Consider the following 22,194-nt stretch of genomic DNA (forward strand, 5'->3'; position numbering starts at 1 on the left):
AGTTAATCATTAAACATATTAAAATCATATTATAAATGAACATAGTTTTTTAAAATGTTTCTTAATACTAAATTAATTATATAAACACTTTTTATATAAGCTTTTCTAATATTTTTTACTAAAAAAGATATAAAATCCAAGGTTTTATCCATTTTTTTTATTATATTGAAACTATATTTATTATTTTTATTTTAAAAAAGTCATTTTAATTTTCCTTTAATTATAAAAATAAAATAAACAGACTTCACCCTTTTTATATATATCATCTTATCCGATTCATTTTATTTTTAATTTAATAGCCAATCAATCATTAAAATTTAGATATAAAAATATATTTTATATATATATTTTTCAATAAATATCAATTAAAAATTCATCTTCGTTATAAATTTTAAATATAAAAATGATTTTTACAGAAGATTAGTTTTTTTCTAATTGTCAAAGTGGTATAAATACTGTTTATGTTTAGTAACTTTTTAGACTAATTCTTTATTTAAAAATCTACATTGTATATGTTTATTTAATCATTTTAATAACAAAAAAGATTTATTTTAATATAAATTCATGATTGTATTCCTTGAAAAATATATAAATGTATATATTAATATTTATAATTTAAATTATATTATTAAATTATTTTATTAAAAAAACAAGAGAATAATAGACAGGTAAAAAATGTTATTTTTATTGAAACATTATTAATTATAAGTGTATCTACATATCATATTTTATTATTATTTTATCAAATAGTTAAATAAAAAAATAATTTTTATATTTATATTAGTTTTTTTAAAAAAATTAAATTATTAAAAAATAAAAAATTATTCAGTTATATAAAGTATTTTTCCTTATAAAGGATGTTTATTTAATAAAAATTAATAAAGTATTTATATTTTAATATATTTATATAAATATATATAAATAAATGTTTATTGTATTTTATTAATTTATTTTACAAATAAAATAATATGCTTAACTAAATTTATATAATAATATGGCTAATTATATAAAATGCTTATAGTATTTTATTGAATATATCATTTTTTATTTTTTTAATTTTTTTACAAAATTTTAATAATAAATATATTTAGATATATATTAATATATAAATATTTTATTTTAGACTTTATTTATAAATTAAAATTAAATATATTTATTTTTATTGTTCATATTGTTATATTAAAATAAAAATCACTTATATTTTGTATTGTTTTATTAATGTTTATATTAAATGATTATAATTACAATGCTTTTTTATAACTAAATTATATATTAAATTATTATTGACAAATACTAAAATAAAATATATTTTATTTAAATTTTAAAAATGTAATAATTATAAAATAATTAAAAACTTTTATTTATAATATTTAATATTTTAAATAATTATAAAATATTCATATATCTTTATTATTATAAAAATATAAATATGATATATTATAAAAATTAATCTTATAGAAAAATAGAAAATTAATCAAAATAAATTTATAATAAAAAAATAATATTTTTTTGAAAAAATGGACTTTTCATCTTTATTATAAAAAATAGTTGAAAATAATGAAAATCCAACAGAATAAGAGTTCACAAACTATTTATAAAATGAAATAAAAGCATAAATAGAGTAAGAAAAATTCACAAATTATATAAAATATATACCTTAGCTTCCCTTAAAATACTTGGAATAAAACCCTGATCATTTTTTAGAATTTACATTGAAAATATTATCTGATTAAAACATATATTAAGATTTTAAAATTTTAAATAATTTTTCTAAAATAGAAAATCCTTAAACAAAAAATGAATTATCATTATATATAATGAAAAATCTAATCTAAATATAAGACAAAGTATAATTAAAAAATATATAAAAATAAGATATATATATATATATATAAATATATATATATATATATATATATATATATAATTTTTTAATTAATATATTTATATATTTATTTACTTATATTTATTAATTTATAATTTTTTTTTCTAATAATATAGAAATACATTCTATTTTTTTTAAAAAATATAATTGAATCTACCAAATAAATTGAGAAGAAATTCGTTTTATTAGAATTAATATAGGAATTATTATTAAATATTTAACCTAAACATAATTTTTTCGGCACTTATTTTCCTATTGTTTTAAGGACAATTCTTTTATGTATTAAAAAAGTCTAAAATAGGTTTTAAAAAGAGTCAAAAACTTAATTTACAATGCATTTTCAATCATATTTAATTGATTTTTTATAAAGATTCTTGACTAATCTTTCCTTAATTCCTGAGATTTAATTTAAAGACCTTCTAAAGCCTTAAGATATTTATTTTTTGGATGAAAAAAGTTGTCAATATTTAAAAAAAGAATAGAATTGTGACAAAATATCTTTACAATATGTTATATTTTTCTGTTTAGATATAATTTAAGGTATTTTTGAGGTTCTTCATGAACCTGGAGTATTCGAAGAGAAAAAAGTCGAATCTTTTTTGGGAAGTATTACATAAATTATTGAAAAATTAGTATCTAATTATCAAGATTTAATTGATAATTTAATCTATTAAATGAGATTTAATTAATTTATAGGAAAAGATTCTTTTAAATAAGAATAAGAAGAAGAATATAAGGCAGATTCAGTTTATAATTTATTTGGAGTCGCCTATTTTTTGAAAAAAATGTTTTAAAAAAAAGAATTTAAAGTATTTTATTAAGATGTTTATTAATTAAGAATACTTTTGCCTTTTATTAGTATTTTTTTATAAAAAGAACAATAAAAAGCTGATTTTATAAAAGATTTAATTAAAGAATGTATATATATTTTTCAAAAAAATAATGAAAAAAATAGTTATTTTTATGAAAATAGAATAAATAATATTAATTATTTTAATGTTTAGGCTAATTTGTTTATTGTTAATATAATGGAAATTATTGGATAAAATTATGAAAAAGAACTATAGGTTTAGTTTTTGGATGGACTTGGGTGCTTTTTAGAATTTTTTGAGAAAAATTGTGCTTTTGAAATTCTTTAAAAATCTATTTTGAAAAATAATAATAATAAAATGGCAGGGTTATTATTAAATATTTTCAGGAAATAAATAAATGAGAATCTTTAGAATAATTTATAGAATTTATTTACTTAATATTAGAGCTTGAGAGTGTTTTTGGAAAATATTTTTGAAGAAATTCTATAAGAATAGTTTGATTTGGGAGAAAAATGTCATTTTATTATCAGTTTTTTAAATTTTTTGGAATTTATATTAATGAAAATGGATAAGAATAAAGGCGTTTTTAAAGAAAATCATATTTTGAATGAAGAAAATGTTAAAAAAATAAAAGAATTCTTGAGAAAATAAATTAATCTTTTTTATAGTAAATTTTAAAAAGAAAATGACTAAGAATAATCTTAAAAATAAAATTAAGTAAATAAATAAATAAAGAAAAATATATTATAAAAAAAAATAAAAAAAAAATAAGGAAAAATAAAAATAAGAAAATTCATTTGATTAAATGAAATTCCATTTTGATAATATTAGTGAATTATTAAAATGAATTTTATATAAATATATTATATATAAATATCTATTTCTATAAAAAATTATTTATTAAATATTTATAATTTTAAATATTCATAATAAATTATAAAATATATATTTTTATTATATTTATTAATTCTTTATATAGATATATATATATATTATAATATATTTCTTAATATATATTTTTTTTAAAATAAACTAATTTTAATATTAGTTATTATTTTTATTTTATTTTAAAATAATACATTATATTTTCATTATTTAAATTATTTAATAAAAACATTTATATAAGTTTATTTTATTATATAATTTTTATATTATATATATATATTAAATTTTATTATTTTTTTAGTTATCTAAATATATAAATTATTTTATTTTATTATTTTATATTTTTAATATTATTATTTTTTTTTTATAATAATATTAAAAAAACAAAATACATTAAAATTTATAAAAATAAAATATAAATATTTAAATATGGATAATCCTCAAATAAGCAATATTGTAAAAAAATAAAAAAATAAAAAAATATTAATAAAAGTATGAATAAAAACAAGATTTTTTTCATGAAACAATAGTTATTTAGTAACCAGATCAAACGACAAATACGCTTTAAAATTTAACTAATACATTTAATAATTTTTAATAATAAATTATAAATGATGAAATGTATAATTAAATATAAAAAGAAAATATATTTACAAATAAAGCCATTACTTTTGGAATAAATAGAGAAGAAGTTAAAGAATTCAATTAAATTTAAATATTATAATAAATAGAATAATAAGAAATACAAATAAAAAATGATTTAATATAAATTGATTAATTAAATGAAGATATATAGAATTCAATTAAAAGTTAAATAAAATCACATTTTTAAATTAAATTAATATATAATTTTTATAAAAAGAATAAGAAAGTAATGATGACTAAAATTATAAAAAAATTTAATAAAATATAGAAGAGCTAAATAAAGAAATATAAAAGAAAAAAGAAAATTAAAGAAAATCATTGTTTGCGGAATTAATAAATATTAAAAAAGAAGACTATAATGATGATTAATTTTAAGAAAATATAACTAAATGTGATAAATTGATTTTAAATGAAGAAATTTAATAAAAAAAGATATTTAAGGTAATTATGAGAATTCTAATTAAAATAATAATATAGTTAGTTTTTAAGAATAAAATAATAAAAATTAAGAAAAGAAAAATATTAATAATAATGTTTAAACTGAAATAATTTAATTAAATAAAAAATTTATTTAAAAAAAACTTCTTAAAAAAATCTACGTTTGCAAATAATAGTGACGATAATGAAAAAAATTTATAAAAAAAAGTTAATAATAATAATTAGGAAGAAAAATAAAATATAATATGTAAGGAAAAAAATATTTAAAACTAAGAAAGTAAAGAAAACAATGAAGAAAATTATAAATAAAATGTTAATATTAATATTAATAATAATAATAATAATAATAATAATAATAATAATATTATTTTATATCTCTAAAATACAACAGAAGATATAAGTAAATAAAATTTAAATAATATAAAATCTAAATTTAATAATAAAAATGAAGAAGATAATATATAAAAGAATAACGAAGAAGATTAATATAATGAAGTATCTGAATATAAAGAAAAATATTAATATGAAGAAATAAACAAAGAAGAATATTAATTATAATTACAAAGGTAAAAAAGAAGAAAAATATAATGGATTATAAAGAAGAAGAATAGAAAAAAATAAAGATGAAAAAATTGAAGGACCCTGTATGATTTTTATTAAAGAACCAAATTAAAAATACAGAAAAGTTATTCATAAAAAATAAGAAGAATAAAATTAAAAAAACGAAGAACAAAACCATAGTTTATTAAGATAAAAGAAGAAAAAAAATATAATGGAAAAACAAGATGAAAAAAAAGAAAAAATATAAATCAATAAAAATAAGAATATATTTAAAGATAAAAATAAAATATATTTCCATTAAATAATAAAAGAAAAACCTGTAAATGAAAAAAATAAAAAAGACGAAGAAATTAATAATAAAATTTAAGAAATAAATATTTAAAATAAAAAAGTAAATAATATAAAAATATATGAAAAAAAAAAATATATATATATATATATATTTATATATATATATATATATATATATATATATATATATATATATCAAAACAAAAGGAATTACCATGTTTAAGAAAATTAGAAAGCTTACTATAAAATAAAATAATTAAATAAAATGAAATAACTTAAAATATTTGTCATAATAAATAAATAGTATATTAACTAAATAAAGCTATAAAAATTTAAGAAATAAATAAAAAGAAGAAAATATTAGAAAATTAATTATATAATATTAATAAATTGATTTAAAATATTAATATAAATAATAATTACGAGGCTAAAACTATAAATAATGATACATAATATTAATTATAAGAAAAAATAAAAATTCTAATAAAAAATAATATAGTAATAATATTTATTTACCACCAATATAAAATAAAGGAAATATTTATAATTTATAGAAAAATTAAAATGAAGATAATAATTATATATATAAATAGTAAATATTTTTTAATAAATATAATAAAAATAATATTTATATAATTATATATATATTTATAATAAATTAGAATTTATTAAAGAATTATCCAAAATGATAATATTTATATTAAAAAGTAATATTTTAAAGATTTAAAAAATATTATTAAAAATGAAAATAAGAGGTATAATACTTAATTTTAAGAAAAAGAGTTTTTATAAAAATAAAATGAAAAAAAGTTCACTTTTTAAAGTTCTGATTAAAATAATTTTGAAAATTAACATTTTAATTTTCAAAAATTAATTGAAGAATAAATAATTAACAAATAAATATATAAATAAATGAATGAAGAATAAAATAACTAATAATTGTATTTAAAAAAATTAATATATAAGTTAAATTTTATATTAATATTTTTATTATTAAATAGATAAAAAATTTTAAATAATAATAGCTTTCATTCAAATAAATATATATAAAAAGTTTGTTTTTAATTAAGTAGTATAAACAATAATCTTTTATAACGTTAAATTAATTAAAATTCATAAAATATTAAACTTTCTAAATTAAAGAACATAAACGAGAAAATAGATAGTTTTTAATAAAATGAAAATATACATTAAAAAGAAGATAATCGATAAATAAAAAGTTATAAAATAAAATAATAATAATTAAAAATTTGAAAAAAATATTAAATTTATATATATTAACTAAATAAAATATAATTGCTATTTTGTTTTGTTTTAAGAATTAAAATATTATAATGATAAACGAAAAATCAATTTAAATATTTTATAATTGTTAAAAAAAATTAAGAGAAAATATATATATATATATATATATATATATATATATATATATATATCTATAAAATATATATATATTTATATATTCATATATATTGTTAATATTTAAAAAATAAATATATATATAATTTCATATATTTTTTTAATTATAAGAAAAAATACATATATATATTTTGATATATATAATATAATATATATGTATATATAAATATTTATTTATATATATTTCAAAAATATCCTGGTTTTTATCCTTATAATTACATTTAAGTACTTCTAACTTAAAAAGGACCTTCTATAATTGTTTTGTTTTCATATCTCTCTGCTTAAATTTTTCCTAAATTAAATTTGTGATTTACAACTAGAAGTGGATTATTTTCATTTTTAAGTACCTAGAAAATATTATATATATATATATATATATATATATATAATATATATATATATATATATATATATATATATATATATTTTTATATATAATATTTTATATATAAAATACATCATCATTTAGCGAAATTCCATCTAAATATTATTTAAGTAAAGATTTGAGTAATTTATTATCTTTTTATAGATTTTCTTTTTATTTATCTATAGCTAATTTATCCAATAAGACTTTATTATATCTTTTATAGAAATTATTTAAATAAGAATACTCATCTTTTTCTTCAGGTTTCAAATATTCTAATTCATCCTTCAATTATTAAGGTATTTCATCGTCATCTACTGTCTCTTCATAAAAAGGTATTACTTTTTCCTTTTCAGTTTCTAATCTTCTACATAATTCTGCTGTTTTAAGTATTTTTTCGCCTAATAATGCATATTCTTTTAACTTAAGTACTGTATTTCTGGAATTATTAGTCAATTCTTTAAGTCTATTAGACTCTTCTTCTCTGAATTTCTACATTTTATGCTTTAAATCATGATAACTATTAGATATGTTTTCCTTTTCTTTTTTAAGAGCCTAATTCCTGGCATTAAATTCTTTACAATGTTAATTGATTTTGACTTTTTCGAGTTCTATATTAGCTTTTTTAGACGCAATCATTCTTAAGTACCTATCTATTTCTTTTTTCCTATTTTTATTATGCTAATGCAGAAATTAATGATCTTTAACTTTATTTGAAGTATCACTTTGAAATTTCGAATTCATCTATTCCAATTCAGTGTAATATTTTGTCTATTTAGTCTCCAAAATAATCTTCATTACATTAGTTTCTTCTAAATTTTTGTTCTTAGTCTCCTCTTTGAACTATGAAAACTCATTCTAGGCTTCTTCCATTTTCTTTTTATCCTCTTCTTTTACCGTCTCTATCATATCCTCAAGTTCTTTTAAGTGTGTTTTGTGTGTTTTTACCATATCTTCTCTTTCTAAGTCAAATTCATTCTCTAAAATCTAAATATCGCGGTTAAATTCTTCCTATAGACCCCTCATTCGTGCTTCTTAGAGTTAATTCAAGTTATCAGTATGCATTAGATGGTTCCTTAGGGCAATTTGGAATTAATCCTCGGCTTCATCTAGGTTTTTGTCAAGCATTTATATGAAAGCTTCTTTAGAATCTAATTCTCGTTAGTTGTTTTAAGAGTATATGTCGATTTCATTTTTTATTTGTTCAGTTTTTGCTATTCTCATTATTTTACGCCAATAGGTCAAAAGCTTCTTTTTGTTAAATAAAACTATCTTTTATTCATCTTTTATACGGTTTTTTAAACCTTCGCGTTTTAGTTTGGCTAGTTGTTTTAGTTAGTCGAATTCTTCCTGGTTTTTTGCTAATTGACGATATTTTATATTTCGCTTTTAAGGAAGACCACCTGGACGGGTACTTCGACCTTTTAATGTTTTACCTAATAGAGCCATTTGTATATATATATATTTTTTTTGGTTTTTATTTCTTTTTTGTATTAATTATAATTTTTTGTTTATTCTTTTTTTAAATGTATTTAAGTTTCCTTTTTTTATATATATATTATATATAATATATATGCATTTTATAATTATAAAAATATTTTTATTTTAAATTTGTAATATTTTCTGATTATTATTTGTTTTTTATAATATTTATAATTATATGATTATTATTTGTTTTTTAATTTTTTTTTTAATGAATTAAATATAATATATATTAAAATTATTTTTAATTTATTTATATTCATAAATCATAATAATATAAACTTATTTTATTATTATAGAATAAATATATATATATATATATATATATATATATATTTATATATATATATATATACATAATTAAACTTAGAAAAAAATATTGTGTATAAAATTATAATAAATCAAAAAAATAAAAAAATGTTTTCTAAATTATTTTAAAAATTACCTGTTAAAAAAAATTTTTTTTTTTTTCAATTTTCACAAAATAATTTTGAATAAGATCTATTATTTTTATAGTCAAAAAAATAAAATGCTTACAAATATTTTAAATAATCAATAATGAAGGAAATCTAATAATTAAATACACTTTAAACATCTCAATTATACTCTTATTTATTGAATTATCCAACTTTATTATCAAAGTAAAATTTACTAGAAATACTAAAAGTATATACTAAATAACAAGATTTAACAACAGAATAAATAATATAATAAAATGAAATATTTAGATAAATGAAAATGCCCAAAAATCTTCCCTAGTTAAAATAAATGATAGATTTTATTTATGAAAATAATTTAAAAATCTAAATAGAAGATATTGTTATTTAAATTTATTATTGTTTGTAAGAACCGAAAAATGAAAAAGTATTTTCTCTATAAGATATACTCGAAATATTGGAAAAAATAAAAATAATTAATTCTAAATAGGACGTTAATTCTATAATAAACATAAAAACACATTAAGATCTATATGACTTTTCATATTAAGATGTTAAGAAAATACTATAAATGTATTGTGTTAGAGGAAAAGTGAAATTCGAATTAATATAATAATTAGATAATTTTTTATTTAAAAAAAAAGAGTTATTATTTGAAAATAATAATTACTTTTTAGGAAAATATTTGAATTTATGTTCTCAAGTAAGTTTTATTCCTAAAAATATCGATGAATTAGAAAATATATTGGAATAAATGAATAAAAATAATTAATAAAAGGAAGGTTTTTTTTACTTATTTAATTTATTCTATTTAGAATAGAACAAAGTAAGGTAAATTTTAGGTTTATAAGAGAACAATAAAATTGATTTTTATTTCAAAAAAGAAGAAGAATAAAATGAAGACGAAGAATAAGAATTTTTAAGAAATTTGAAACTATGTAAAAAATAAAATTTAATAGAAGAAATAATTAGAAATAATAACAATGAAAAATAAATTAGATAATATTTAGAAAAAAATCAGTTAAATTAAATATTTGAGTTTTATTATTTGGCTCAGTTTATCTATTTTTAGTAGTAATTACATTTAAAAGATGAATCTGAACTATCTATTGATTAAATTTATATTCTTAAAGAATTTATTACCTAATATTAATAATTCTTTAATAATAATACAAAATAATATTTACTTTATACAAAAGAGTAGTTTTTATAAGCTTTATCAGTTCATTTTTGGACTGAAAACGAAAGTCTTTAAAATCAATATATAGATTTTTATAAAAAAACTCTTTTTATGAAATTTAATAATGTTTACTATTTACCAATGATTATTTTTTATGGGAAAAAATGCAGTTTTTTATTAAATGAAATACTAAAAGAATATGGTGAATTCATAAAAAACTAATATATTTAAAGAAATTAAATGAGTTTAAATGAATGTTAGAAGTTTATGAATACTTTAGAGGAAATAAAGGAGATTTATTTAGATTGTAATGTAAAATTTATATTTAAAGAGTTAGTTTTTGGTACTAAAAATGTATTTAGGATTATATAAGATTGTTTGGAGAAATAAATATGGTAAAACTATGGAGAAATAAAGGAAAATAAATAAGATTTTTAAAATTTTTTATGGAAAAAAAGACAAGAAATGGTAAAGTTAAAAAAAGGAAATTATAATAAAAAAAAATTTAAATGAGGATGATTTGAAAATAATTTATAATATATTTTATAAAATTAACTAATTAAACATTGGAAGTAAAGAACTATATGATTCGATAGAATAATTAACTTTATAGAATTTCAATAAAATGTCATTTAATTAAAAAAGCTTAAGCGTTTATTTCTTAAGTTCTATAGGATCATAGGTAGAATAAAAAGTAGATGACTAAATACTAAATTTTATTTTAGATTATAAATAAAATATTAGTTTAGAAGAAAGTATAAGGTAAATTATATTTATATATATATATATATATATATTATATATATATATATATTTATTTTTATTTATTTCTATATTAATTTATCTTTACATATCTTTACATATCTTTATATATATTTATATATCTTTATATATCTTTATATATCTTTATATATATTTTTATATCTTTTTATATCTTTATATATTTTTAAATATCATTATATATTTTTTTTTTATCTTTATATATATTTATATATCTTTATATGTCTTTTTATATATTTAATAAGATTTCTTTTTTATGGAGTCTATAGATTATTTATTCATGAAAGTTATTTCGAGAAAATTATAAAAGTAATAATTGAAAATGAATAGGAAATCATGAATTTAAATAATGATATGAAATAATTATTATATATTTGTAAATATTGTTTATAAATAGAATAAGGACATATTAGTTTTCCTTTGAATATTTAAATATAATAAAATATATAGGAAACATTCAATAAAGAAGAAGAAAAATTATTATTTAAAGATACAAAATTAAATTAAGCTTTTGATTATTTTTTAAATAGAATGGGTTATTTCCATGAAAGAAATGTTAAATATTCAATTTTTCGATTTAATTTTTCAAATAAATAAACCAATACAGTATTTATTGTATTGGAAAAATGGAATTTTGTATCAGATACTAAAAAATAAAGAGGTTTTATTTAAATTATGATAAGAATTTTATAAAAGGAGAATATTAAATATAGAATATTGGATATTTTCGAATGGGCCGGGAAAGCAAAAAGACATGAGAAAATTGATTATTTTAAAAAATAACTAAAAGGCTTACCATTTGATGAAGAGAAATAAAAAAAAAAGAAATTTTATAATTTTTGATATTAATTATTTTTATATAATTTTATTCAATTAATTAAAAAAAAAAAAAAAAAGATGAAATTATTTAATATATATATATATTTATTATATTTTTATTTTATTTTTCAGATATGATTTTTTCTTACAATTATAGGCTTTTTTTTATTTTTTCTTGCTTATTTTTTTTCTCGTTTATAATCTTATTTTGTTTTTTTAATTTTCTTTGATTTTTTATATGTATTTTCATCTATCATATGATTATCATCTGAATTTTCATCTTACCAATCATTATCATTCATTTCTTAATCTTTTTCTTATATACCAAATTATTCAAACTATAAGAATATAAATTTATAAATATATATATATATATATATATATATATATATATATATATATATATTTTATTCTACAAGTTATTCTGCTTATAATTAATTTTATTATTGTTATCTATTTTTTTATTTTTGTATTTTTTTTCTTTCTTCTTCTTATTCTTTATCCTTTAATATTTTTATTCTTTTTAGTTTATTTTGTTTATTATTTTTTCTCGACTATATTTTTTTTTTATAAAATTAATAACTTTTATTTTTAAATTTAATATTTAAATTTGTTACCATTTTTTTTTTTATTAATAAATATTATTAAAATAATATATATAAAATAATAAACATAAATTTTATTTTTTCAATTAAAATATTTTTAATCACCAAAAGTTAAAAATAATCCCGGATTTCTTCTTAAAAATCCAATTAAATCATTTCTATCAATTCTAAAATATTCACATTCATATCCTGTAGCCTATAAAGATGTAGTATGTTCAGTTTCATTAACCATAGCCTAAATTTCTCCTATAAACCATCCTTTTTTAATTTATATATTTTAATCTGCTTCTATACAGTCTATAAATTTAAATTCTCCATATTTAACAATTATACCAAATTTAGAAATTTCTCCTTCTCTCCATATAAATGATCCTTCTTTTGCCTCTTATTATATAAGAATCATTTCCAATTAAGTTTTTTAATTTTCATTTAAATCTTTTAAATACGAATTACTAATAAAAAAAAAATATAATAATTAAACAAAAAATATATATTATTTTATTTTTTACTGTTCAATTATTTATATTGATTTATTTATTCTTGAATATAAAAGTCTTTATTATTTTTATAATATTTTTAATCCATTACTTTCTTTTCCTTCTCCAAAAGCGAACCAAAAGTCCTATTTTTCAAGAGTAAGTAAATGTAAATCAGTAAGTGCTTATACACTAAAAATATAAATAAATATATATAAATATATATAAATATATATATATATGTTTAAATAAATATATTTATATATTATATTATTTATATATAAATTTTTAATTTCATATATATTTAACCTAGCCATTCTTCTTTATGAAAAACCAGATTTATTTTCTAAAGAAAGTGCTGATTCTCCAAAATATTCACCAACAGAAAAAATACGATCTTCAAACATCTTTTTTTCACTGAAAACTTTTACAGATCCTTTCAAAATTATATACCATTTAATCCCTTATGTAGCTTATTTTATAACCTATATATTTACATATATATATATAAATATATATATATATATATATGTATATATATATATATATATATATATATATATATATATCTTTAAATATCTATATATTATTTTTTATTATTTTTTTATTTGTATATTACATATTAATCTTTAATAAAAAATTCTTCATTAGAAATATCTATTAAATCTCTTAAATTTTTTAACGAAATTCCTTCAAATACATCTACTTATGAAAGAATATCAAGTTTTGTCATATAATCGACTGATTTTATTTTTTTTACAATTAAATCATTTTCTTGATAATTCGTATATTAGATTCCTATCTTTTTTTTTTATTTAAATATATAAAATATTAAAATAGAATATTTATTTAAATTTACTTAAACTTTTTTTAATTATTAAGAATAATTATTTTATTAATTATCATTATTATATATAAGGTAAATATTTTAGACTATTTAGGGCGGTAAACTTGCTATTATATTTAAAGGAGTACTTAAAAAAGGATTACAGCCATCAAAAAGAATTATATTATGTATAAATTTGGTATTAGCAAGAAGTTCTAATCTTTTTTACGTAATAATTTATTTTTAATTAATTTAAGATAATATTTTAGGATCATAAAAACAATATCCTGAAAAATAAATAGAATTATTTTAATTATTTATTTCAAAACCAATACATGGAATAACATGAAAGTTATAATGAAATCTTATTATACATCCATTTAAATTAATAGGAGCTCCTATTACTACTGGTTTAAATTTAAATAATCTTCTTAATAATTAACTATTAATTTATACCATTTTAGAATATTTATTTATAAATGAATTAATAATTGTCGAAGTTGTAATTATCTATGAATTAATAGTTGTCTATATATATATATATATATATATATATATATATATATATATATTTATATATTTACATATATTTATATATTATATCATATTTTATATTATTATTTACTTCCATTCTTGATGATTCTACAAATCTTTAAAGTACTCCCATATCACATTCAGAATGACAGTTAGTAAGAATTACCCAATCTATTAAATTTTAAGGTATTTAGGCATTATCTAAATAATTTGTTGTAAATATAGGAGGATCTATTAAACCAACTCTTCCGTTTATCCATAAAATAAATCCTTACTTATATTTTTTATTATTTAATTTATTTATGATAATAAATAAATTAGTTTACTGATTTATTGGGTTCAAAAGGAGATTATAATGCTGTATAATTAAAATAAGGAATTTTAGAACCGAAAGCTGGTTTTATTTCTTCGAAAATACCCATTTTTAAAAGATCTTGTATAATCAAATTTTCAGTTTATTCAATTTCAATTGTTTATAAAATTCTTTCTTCATCTTTTATTATCAATCTTTTTCCATTATTTTCAATTTCAAGTCCTTAATTAAGGTTTAAATACCCTTCATTATCATAAACCATAAACTTAACTAAATGATCAACATTTTAATTTTCTTTTGAATTTAAAATAGATTTATATATAAATTAGCTTTCCTTAGAAAAATCAGGAATACTATCTTCACTAAAAGATGAATGAAATTCTAATTTTAATTCCTAAATAATTATATAAATATATATATATATATATATATATATATATATATATATATATATATTTATATATATATTTATATTTTACATCTTTTTTTAATTAATTTGGACCGAAGAAACTTTCTTATAAATATGATTTTATATCATCTATCTGTCTTTATTCGCATATTATTGTAGTTATTTTTTATTATTTTAAATAATTATATCTTATTGGTTATTCAATATCTACTAGCTATATAATTTTATATTTTTTTTCTAAGTATTTTATATATTTTTTTTTAAAAAAAACTAACTAATATTCCACTTTTCTTATCTAATTATTTTTAAGGAATAATGTAATAAGTAGGTATTTAACCATTATTATGCTTTAAATTTAATTAAACTGTCATTGGAGGTATTGCGTATTAAATAACTCCTATTTTTGTATCTATTTTATGTATAATATTTCTATAATCCATTTTTATTTTATTTTCAATATATTTTATTTATTTTTTTATTAAATATTTATAATATAAAATGATATATTTAAAATAATAATTAAATCTTTAAAATTCAATAATGAAATTTGATGTTTTATAATTTTTTTACATATTTATTTTTATATTTTAGTTATTTATTAATTATACTTATATTTATTTTAAAGAAATATTTTTATTTTCCTGAAATTATTATTGTTTAATTTATAAAAAAATTGTTTGTATTAGTAATAATATATTTTTGCAATAAATATTTATTTTTTATATAAAAATTGTTTTTGTTTATTAATTATACATATTATTTATACTTATTATTTAATATATAAAAATCTTTTTATTTTTAAAAATAAAAATTTATTTTTTATTTTTTTTTAAATTAAAAAACAAAATTTTTGTTTTTTAAATTTAAAAAAATTATAAAAAAAATAATATATATATCCATTTTATTTATATAAAATAATATACTTTAAATTTAATAAATATGTATAAAATATTAATAGAAAATTTTTAAGAAATAATAAGTAATCAACTATATTATAAATATATTAAAAAAAATATATATATATTTCCAAAATATTTATATTATTAAATAAAAAATATTTAAATTATAATAAAAATTATATATTTAAATTTATATTTAAAAAAAAACTAATATATTATATATTATATATTTATATTTATAATATATATATATATGTAGATATAGATTACGATGGATATTATCTATATTAACAGAATAAATTTTATATTAAAATAATAATAATAATAATTATATAATTTAAATAAAAAATAAGAAAGAAATTATATATATAATAAAAAAAATATATTTATAAATATATGAAAAGACCGAGTTTTAAAAAATAACATTATTTATCAGACATATCGAAAAATAATTAATTTGATTAAAAGATTCTATTATAAGGAATAAATGGCAAAAATCCTTATAAATATTAAAAAGAGAATTAATTAAACTATAAATAAAATATTACTTGTTAAAATAATAATAATAATACAAGTATAAACACTCATTAAAACATTTCTTTTTTTTAAAATAATCATAACTATAATTCTTTTAATTAAAATGCAGAAATATAATATGAATAATCATATATGAATTTAATTTTGCCTTAAATAATACAACCAAAACCATAAAGTATGAAAAACAAAAAAAAAAATAGAGATAGAATTTATTTATATTTATTTTTAAATATAAAAAAGATAAATTAATTTCAATTAGTCATTAAATGAATAAAAATTAAAATAATAATTCATCAAGTAATACTAATAATAGTAATATTCTAAATAGTTTAAATAAAAGTAATAGTCAACATAGTTTTTCTATAAATAAAAAAGAAAAGTTTCTTTATAATAACAAGTTTAAACACCTATTAAATAAAGAGAATAATATCCTCCATTACCATAATAATAAAAAAGAATATTTAAAACATAAAAAAATTAATAATAGTAAATTAACTAATAAATACTTTAATTAAATATACAGTAATTATAATAAATATAATAATAGTAATAAATTTAATAATAGATATAAATATAATAATAATAATAATAAATATAAATACAATAATAATAATAAAATATATAAAAAAATATAAGAAATTAAAAAAATAATGGTAGCAGTAATAGTTTTTGTAGTTTTGTAAAAATACAGATAATAAAAAAAATAAAAAAAAAGAATTATAAAAATTAAGTCCTTTATAAAAAATATATTAGAATAAATAAAAATAATAATCATAATAATAATAATAATAATAATAGTAATAATAATAATAATAATAATAATATATAGGACTTTTAAAAAAAAAGCAATCTAAAAATTTAATTATATTAGAACAAAATAATTCTTTAACATCAAAAAATTTACAAAAACAATCATAAAATAATTCAAAAGAAATCGATGATTTTCTTTAAATAAACAATTAAATATAATTCCGTATATCAAAAACCCATATATAATTTGAAAACCGCGAAAATCCTTTAACTGAGAATCTAATAATCTAAAAAAATTAATAAAAAAAAGCAAACACGCCTCTAAACACACTTTTACCCACAACAGCGACTACAACAGATACTTTAAATAAATAAACTTTCCGTATCCGCTCTTATTTTTTGAATTCGACATCCAACTCATCCTAATAAAAAAGAAAAAGCACCTAATCATTCATAAATATACCTAAGAAAGCTTAATAAGACCAACAGGATGATAAAAGTAAGACTCTATAGCCTAGTTTAGCCAATACACTACAATACATATTAACTGAAGAGCATTTATTGGATATAAAACTAGGCGAATTACTCGGCTAAGGTGCATATGGGAAAGTTTACAAAGGACTTTTAAAAAACGGTAAGTTTATAGCTATAAAAAAGGTGAAAATTCCATACAAAGAGGATAATTAAATCTAAGAAAAAGTCGATTTATATTTCAAGGAAATAAATATGCTAAAAAACTTAAATCACCCAAATATTGTAAAATACTACGGCTATAAACAAGACTAAGAATTCCTTTATATATACATGGAATAAATGAGCGGCGGTAGTATTTCATCTATGTTGAAATAATACGGATCTTTTGATGAAGAAGTCATAAAAATATTTGTCAAATAAATAGTCTAAGGGCTTTCTTATCTTCATTCCCTAGGTGTTGTACATAGAGATATTAAAGGGGCCAATATATTATCGAATGGGAATGGAATAGTCAAATTAGCGGATTTCGGGGCGGCTAGAATTAAGCAAAACCTGAAGGTTAATAGACTATAGGAGTCTGAATTTTGCGAAAGTGCGAAAGGAAGTCTTTTTTGGATGGCTCCAGAGGTGATTAAATAAGAAACTCATGGGAGAAAAAGTGATATTTGGAGCCTAGGGTGTACTATTATTGAAATGGCAAGTGGGAAACACCCTTGGGATGGTGTTAAGAGTATATAATAATTAGCTTATTATATTGGATAGGAAAAAGATGTTGAAATTCCGGGACATTTAAGTGAAGTTTGTTAGAATTTTATTAGGAAATGCTGTGTTTATAATAAAAAAGAAAGACCGAGTATTTAAAAGTTGATGTAACATTAATTTATTTTAGATTGAAAAAAAATAATTTTTTGTTTTTTTGTTATTTTTTTGTTTGGAAAAATTTATAATATAATTATATATATATATTATTTTAAATATATTTATATATATTTATTATATATATATTTTTTTTTATTTTATTTTTTAGAATAAAAAAAAATTAATTTATAAATATTTTTATGAAAAAAAAAAAAAAAAAAAAATTAATTTATATATATATTTTTTTTTTTTTTGCTTAATTTAATTTTATAAAAAAAAAAAAAAATTATATCTACTTTTAACAAAAATGTCAAAATAATTAATAAACTAAAAAATAGCACAAAAATTCTAAATAATCCAAAAAATAGGAAACGGGGCTTTTGGTGAAATATATTTAATTTTAAACACTGAAGACTAGAAAGAATATGCAATAAAACTCGAATAATAAATCTAAGAATTTCCATAAATACCTTACGAAAGTCGAATATACTCATATTTGAATAATAATAATGCAAACTCAGTTACATAAATACCGAAATATATTCCCTAAATACACTAACTGGGTTAAGATTTAGGTTATAATTATATAATAATGGATTTATTAGGTTATTCTATTGAAGATTTATTATAGAAATAATAAAATAAATTTTCTTTAAAAACAGTTTTGATGTTAGGCTTATAAATGTTAAGTAGAATAGAATATATACATAGTAAAAATATAATACATAGAGATATAAAACCTGACAATTTTGTAATGGGAAGAGAAAATAGGAAAAATATTTGTTTTCTAATTGATTTTGGGTTAGGAAAAAAATATATAGATAAGTTTGGAAAACATATATCTTTTAAATAAAATAAATAATTAATAGGGACTGCTAGATATACTTCTATAAATACACATATAGGCATAGAATAAAGCCGAAGAGATGATTTAGAAAGCCTGGGTTATGTTTTTGTTTATTTATTAAATGGTGGAAGTTTACCTTGGATGAATTTAAAAAGATTTAATATGGTTGATAAATATGAGGCTATTTTTTTAAAAAAGGTCAATACTCCTATTAATATATTATGTTAGGGATTACCGAAAGAATTTAAAACTTTTCTTATATATTGTAGAAATTTAAAATTTGATTAAAAACCTGAGTATAATTATTTATATGGACTTTTAGAGGAAGTTATTAAAAATAAAGGCTTTAAAATAGATTTTAAGTTTGATTGGAATTAAAAAAGAAATAATACAATAAGCACATTTAATTATAGTCAATAAAAAAAAAACTAAGAAATAAATAATTTATAATAAAAATAATAATAATAATAATAATAATAATAATAATAATAATAATAATAATAATATAAATCTACATAAAATTACAAAGATTAATTAACTATTATTAAAAACAAATATTTAAATAAATAAAAAAATAAATTGATTTTATAAGATAATAATAAAGAAAATATATGCTTAAATACTAAAAAGAAATTAAATATATCTAAAATTAATAATATTAATCACTTTTATTAAAGTAGATATTATTAAAATTATTTTTAGAATTCAAAATGAATATATTAACTTCTTTTTTTTAGTTATTAAAACTATTATATTAATTTTATAAAATAAAAAAACATGAAAAAAACATTTAACTAGCTTTTAAAAATTAAAATAATTTTTTTTTTATAAATAAAAAAAATATTAACTAATATTAAAATTAAAATAAATTAAACAATTATGAAAATTTTATTTATAAAATAAAAAAGTAAAATAAGAATATAAATATTTATAAATTTTAAATGTATAAATAAAATAAAATAATTAATATATATATATATATATAAATATATATATATATATATTTATACTTATTTATATATATATAAATATATATTATAAATCTATTTATTAAATAATTAAAAAGAAATATAAATAATAATAAAAAAGTAATTCAATTAATAACTTCGCCTTAAATATAATTTTAAGTTTCTTTTTTTATTTTTAAAACTATATTTTTATTATTTTTAAAATCTTTATTTTTATTTTCTTATTCAAGATTTATTCCCATATAAACATTATTATTAGGTATATTAATTTATGCTTAATTTTAAATATTTTATTCTTAATTTAATTATACTTCCTATATAGGAATTTAAAATTAATATGTTTAACTATTAGTTTAATTTCTTCTTATGTTTCTAATAAGTTGATTTTCGCTTGTAAATTGATTTTAAGGTTATATATTATCCATTTAAAGTTATTATATTTACGCTCTTTTTTTTTTACAACAACAAATCCATTTTAAAAATTAAAATAAAATCTATTTACATAAACAAAAGTATATGAAACTTAAAACTACTATAACTATAAACGATATATAGACTATTGTAGTATATTAATCATTTTAATCATCAAATTATTAATTTTAAATTTGACTTTATTATTCGTATTAAGGATATTATGTATTTATTATTTTTATGAAAAGGCATAGTATAAAAATAATAATAAAGTATTAAAGGTTCATAAAAAATTGGATATTTTTGTTTTTATTAAAATGAATTTAAATATATATATATATATATATATAAATATATATATATATATATAAATATATATATATATATATATATATAAATTTATTTTTTTTCTTTAAAAATATTTTTTATTAATTAAAAAAAATTAAGTAAAAATATTAAACTTTAAAATAAAAAAAAATTAAATAAAATATAAAAAAATAACGTTTTTAATAAAAATAAATGATAAAATAATCTAAAACTAAACTATAATTATTCGTTCCAGTAAATAAAGGAGAAGTATTATTTACATTAAAAGACACTTAACCCATATAAATATAAATAAGTCCAAATAAAGCATCTACAATTATAAAAAGTCAAAAATAAAAAATATAATCATAAAAATTAATGCGTCCTATAAAAGAAGATTTATTAAAAAAATCTTCTTAAATTCCTTTTATAAATTTAGAAAGACATAATTATATATAAGATATAGCACGCCGAAAGATTTAATTTTAAGATTTACATAGTGAGATAAAAACACAAAAATATATTTAAAATGTATAGGGAATAGCAAAAGGGGTCCCTAATAAAAAATAAAAAAGACATAAGACAAAATTTAAAATTGTAAAAAATAACAAAAATATAAACCAGTTATCAGAGTTTATATGCGAATATATTAATGAAAATAAAAAAAATGGGTCTTCGGATATAATTTAGATGCCAAAACATGAAAAGAATGCACTTTTTCCACCGAATATACTAGATTTTGCAGACGAATTAATAGAAGAAAAATAACATTTTAAAGAAAAATATGGATATTCCGAATAAACTTTAAGAAAAAACAAATGTGTATTAGAATAGGTAGTTTTAAATAGGATAGATGGAAAAATGAAAAATAGAGAAAAAAATAAAATGATTATATAAAAATAAAAGGGGTAAGAACTTTTAAAATAATAATAAGATGGAATTCATTTTAAGAAATAATTAGATAAAATTTAAGAAATAGAAGA

General features: G+C 15.5%; 3 protein-coding genes across 3 annotated transcripts, besides 58 other annotated features; 1 reads left to right on the forward strand and 2 right to left on the reverse strand. All coding sequences in view use genetic code 6, as the record gives it.

Moving 5' to 3' along the window:
* Positions 1–589: 589 nt before the first annotated feature.
* Positions 590–646: a microsatellite.
* Positions 647–1,875: 1,229 nt separating this feature from the next.
* Positions 1,876–1,926: a microsatellite.
* A 1,529-nt stretch (positions 1,927–3,455) lies between these two features.
* Positions 3,456–3,489: a microsatellite.
* A 108-nt stretch (positions 3,490–3,597) lies between these two features.
* Positions 3,598–3,628: a microsatellite.
* Positions 3,629–3,814: 186 nt separating this feature from the next.
* Positions 3,815–3,855: a microsatellite.
* Positions 3,856–3,910: 55 nt separating this feature from the next.
* Positions 3,911–3,960: a microsatellite.
* A 79-nt stretch (positions 3,961–4,039) lies between these two features.
* Positions 4,040–4,065: a microsatellite.
* A 441-nt stretch (positions 4,066–4,506) lies between these two features.
* Positions 4,507–4,542: a microsatellite.
* A 232-nt stretch (positions 4,543–4,774) lies between these two features.
* Positions 4,775–4,808: a microsatellite.
* Positions 4,809–4,979: 171 nt separating this feature from the next.
* Positions 4,980–5,029: a microsatellite.
* A 43-nt stretch (positions 5,030–5,072) lies between these two features.
* Positions 5,073–5,112: a microsatellite.
* A 246-nt stretch (positions 5,113–5,358) lies between these two features.
* Positions 5,359–5,400: a microsatellite.
* Positions 5,401–5,649: 249 nt separating this feature from the next.
* Positions 5,650–5,713: a microsatellite.
* Positions 5,714–5,759: 46 nt separating this feature from the next.
* Positions 5,760–5,797: a microsatellite.
* Positions 5,798–5,871: 74 nt separating this feature from the next.
* Positions 5,872–5,926: a microsatellite.
* A 48-nt stretch (positions 5,927–5,974) lies between these two features.
* Positions 5,975–6,011: a microsatellite.
* A 76-nt stretch (positions 6,012–6,087) lies between these two features.
* Positions 6,088–6,158: a microsatellite.
* A 751-nt stretch (positions 6,159–6,909) lies between these two features.
* Positions 6,910–6,990: a microsatellite.
* Positions 6,920–7,078: a microsatellite.
* Positions 7,057–7,120: a microsatellite.
* Positions 7,057–7,122: a microsatellite.
* Positions 7,074–7,120: a microsatellite.
* On the reverse strand, positions 7,122–8,753 carry IMG5_189650 (hypothetical protein; the record flags this gene model as incomplete). The annotated part of the gene is made up of 2 exons (XM_004025167.1): positions 7,394–8,753; positions 7,122–7,283 (listed from the first exon to the last, which is right to left on the reverse strand). Exons 1-2 carry the CDS (start codon positions 8,747–8,749, stop codon positions 7,122–7,124), a joined length of 1,518 nt encoding a protein of 505 aa, XP_004025216.1. The 5' UTR covers positions 8,750–8,753.
* Positions 7,291–7,387: a microsatellite.
* A 333-nt stretch (positions 8,754–9,086) lies between the features above and the next one.
* Positions 9,087–9,137: a microsatellite.
* A 2,029-nt stretch (positions 9,138–11,166) lies between these two features.
* Positions 11,167–11,248: a microsatellite.
* Positions 11,168–11,213: a microsatellite.
* Positions 11,168–11,419: a microsatellite.
* Positions 11,241–11,419: a microsatellite.
* Positions 11,420–12,344: 925 nt separating this feature from the next.
* Positions 12,345–12,404: a microsatellite.
* Positions 12,354–12,404: a microsatellite.
* Positions 12,405–12,558: 154 nt separating this feature from the next.
* Positions 12,559–12,601: a microsatellite.
* An 84-nt stretch (positions 12,602–12,685) lies between these two features.
* IMG5_189660 (hypothetical protein) lies at positions 12,686–14,861 on the reverse strand (the record flags this gene model as incomplete). Its single annotated transcript, XM_004025168.1, has 6 exons — positions 12,686–12,861; positions 13,192–13,271; positions 13,389–13,564; positions 13,699–14,415; positions 14,531–14,713; positions 14,766–14,861. The coding sequence occupies 6 exons, from the start codon at positions 14,859–14,861 to the stop codon at positions 12,686–12,688; spliced, it is 1,428 nt and encodes a 475-aa protein (XP_004025217.1).
* Positions 13,276–13,336: a microsatellite.
* Positions 13,278–13,350: a microsatellite.
* Positions 13,278–13,362: a microsatellite.
* Positions 13,278–13,365: a microsatellite.
* Positions 13,566–13,648: a microsatellite.
* Positions 14,435–14,513: a microsatellite.
* Positions 14,435–14,523: a microsatellite.
* A 294-nt stretch (positions 14,862–15,155) lies between the features above and the next one.
* Positions 15,156–15,226: a microsatellite.
* A 428-nt stretch (positions 15,227–15,654) lies between these two features.
* Positions 15,655–15,708: a microsatellite.
* A 194-nt stretch (positions 15,709–15,902) lies between these two features.
* Positions 15,903–15,937: a microsatellite.
* Positions 15,928–15,986: a microsatellite.
* Positions 15,987–16,154: 168 nt separating this feature from the next.
* Positions 16,155–16,250: a microsatellite.
* Positions 16,190–16,236: a microsatellite.
* Positions 16,192–16,251: a microsatellite.
* A 19-nt stretch (positions 16,252–16,270) lies between these two features.
* Positions 16,271–16,315: a microsatellite.
* A 92-nt stretch (positions 16,316–16,407) lies between these two features.
* Positions 16,408–16,452: a microsatellite.
* A 450-nt stretch (positions 16,453–16,902) lies between these two features.
* Positions 16,903–16,955: a microsatellite.
* Positions 16,956–17,109: 154 nt separating this feature from the next.
* Positions 17,110–17,222: a microsatellite.
* Positions 17,110–17,249: a microsatellite.
* Positions 17,121–17,222: a microsatellite.
* Positions 17,163–17,223: a microsatellite.
* Positions 17,250–17,354: 105 nt separating the features above from the next.
* Positions 17,355–17,421: a microsatellite.
* Positions 17,422–18,073: 652 nt separating this feature from the next.
* Positions 18,074–18,689, forward strand: IMG5_189670 (hypothetical protein; the record flags this gene model as incomplete). The annotated part of the gene is made up of 2 exons (XM_004025169.1): positions 18,074–18,551; positions 18,670–18,689. The coding sequence occupies 2 exons, from the start codon at positions 18,074–18,076 to the stop codon at positions 18,687–18,689; spliced, it is 498 nt and encodes a 165-aa protein (XP_004025218.1).
* Positions 18,690–18,761: 72 nt separating this feature from the next.
* Positions 18,762–18,818: a microsatellite.
* A 1,154-nt stretch (positions 18,819–19,972) lies between these two features.
* Positions 19,973–20,032: a microsatellite.
* Positions 20,033–20,492: 460 nt separating this feature from the next.
* Positions 20,493–20,566: a microsatellite.
* Positions 20,567–20,658: 92 nt separating this feature from the next.
* Positions 20,659–20,712: a microsatellite.
* Positions 20,713–21,232: 520 nt separating this feature from the next.
* Positions 21,233–21,301: a microsatellite.
* Positions 21,302–22,194: the final 893 nt, after the last annotated feature.

Source organism: Ichthyophthirius multifiliis, assembly GCF_000220395.1.
Source record: "Ichthyophthirius multifiliis unplaced genomic scaffold scaff_1120509251364, whole genome shotgun sequence".
Classification (NCBI taxonomy): Eukaryota; Ciliophora; class Oligohymenophorea; order Hymenostomatida; genus Ichthyophthirius; species Ichthyophthirius multifiliis.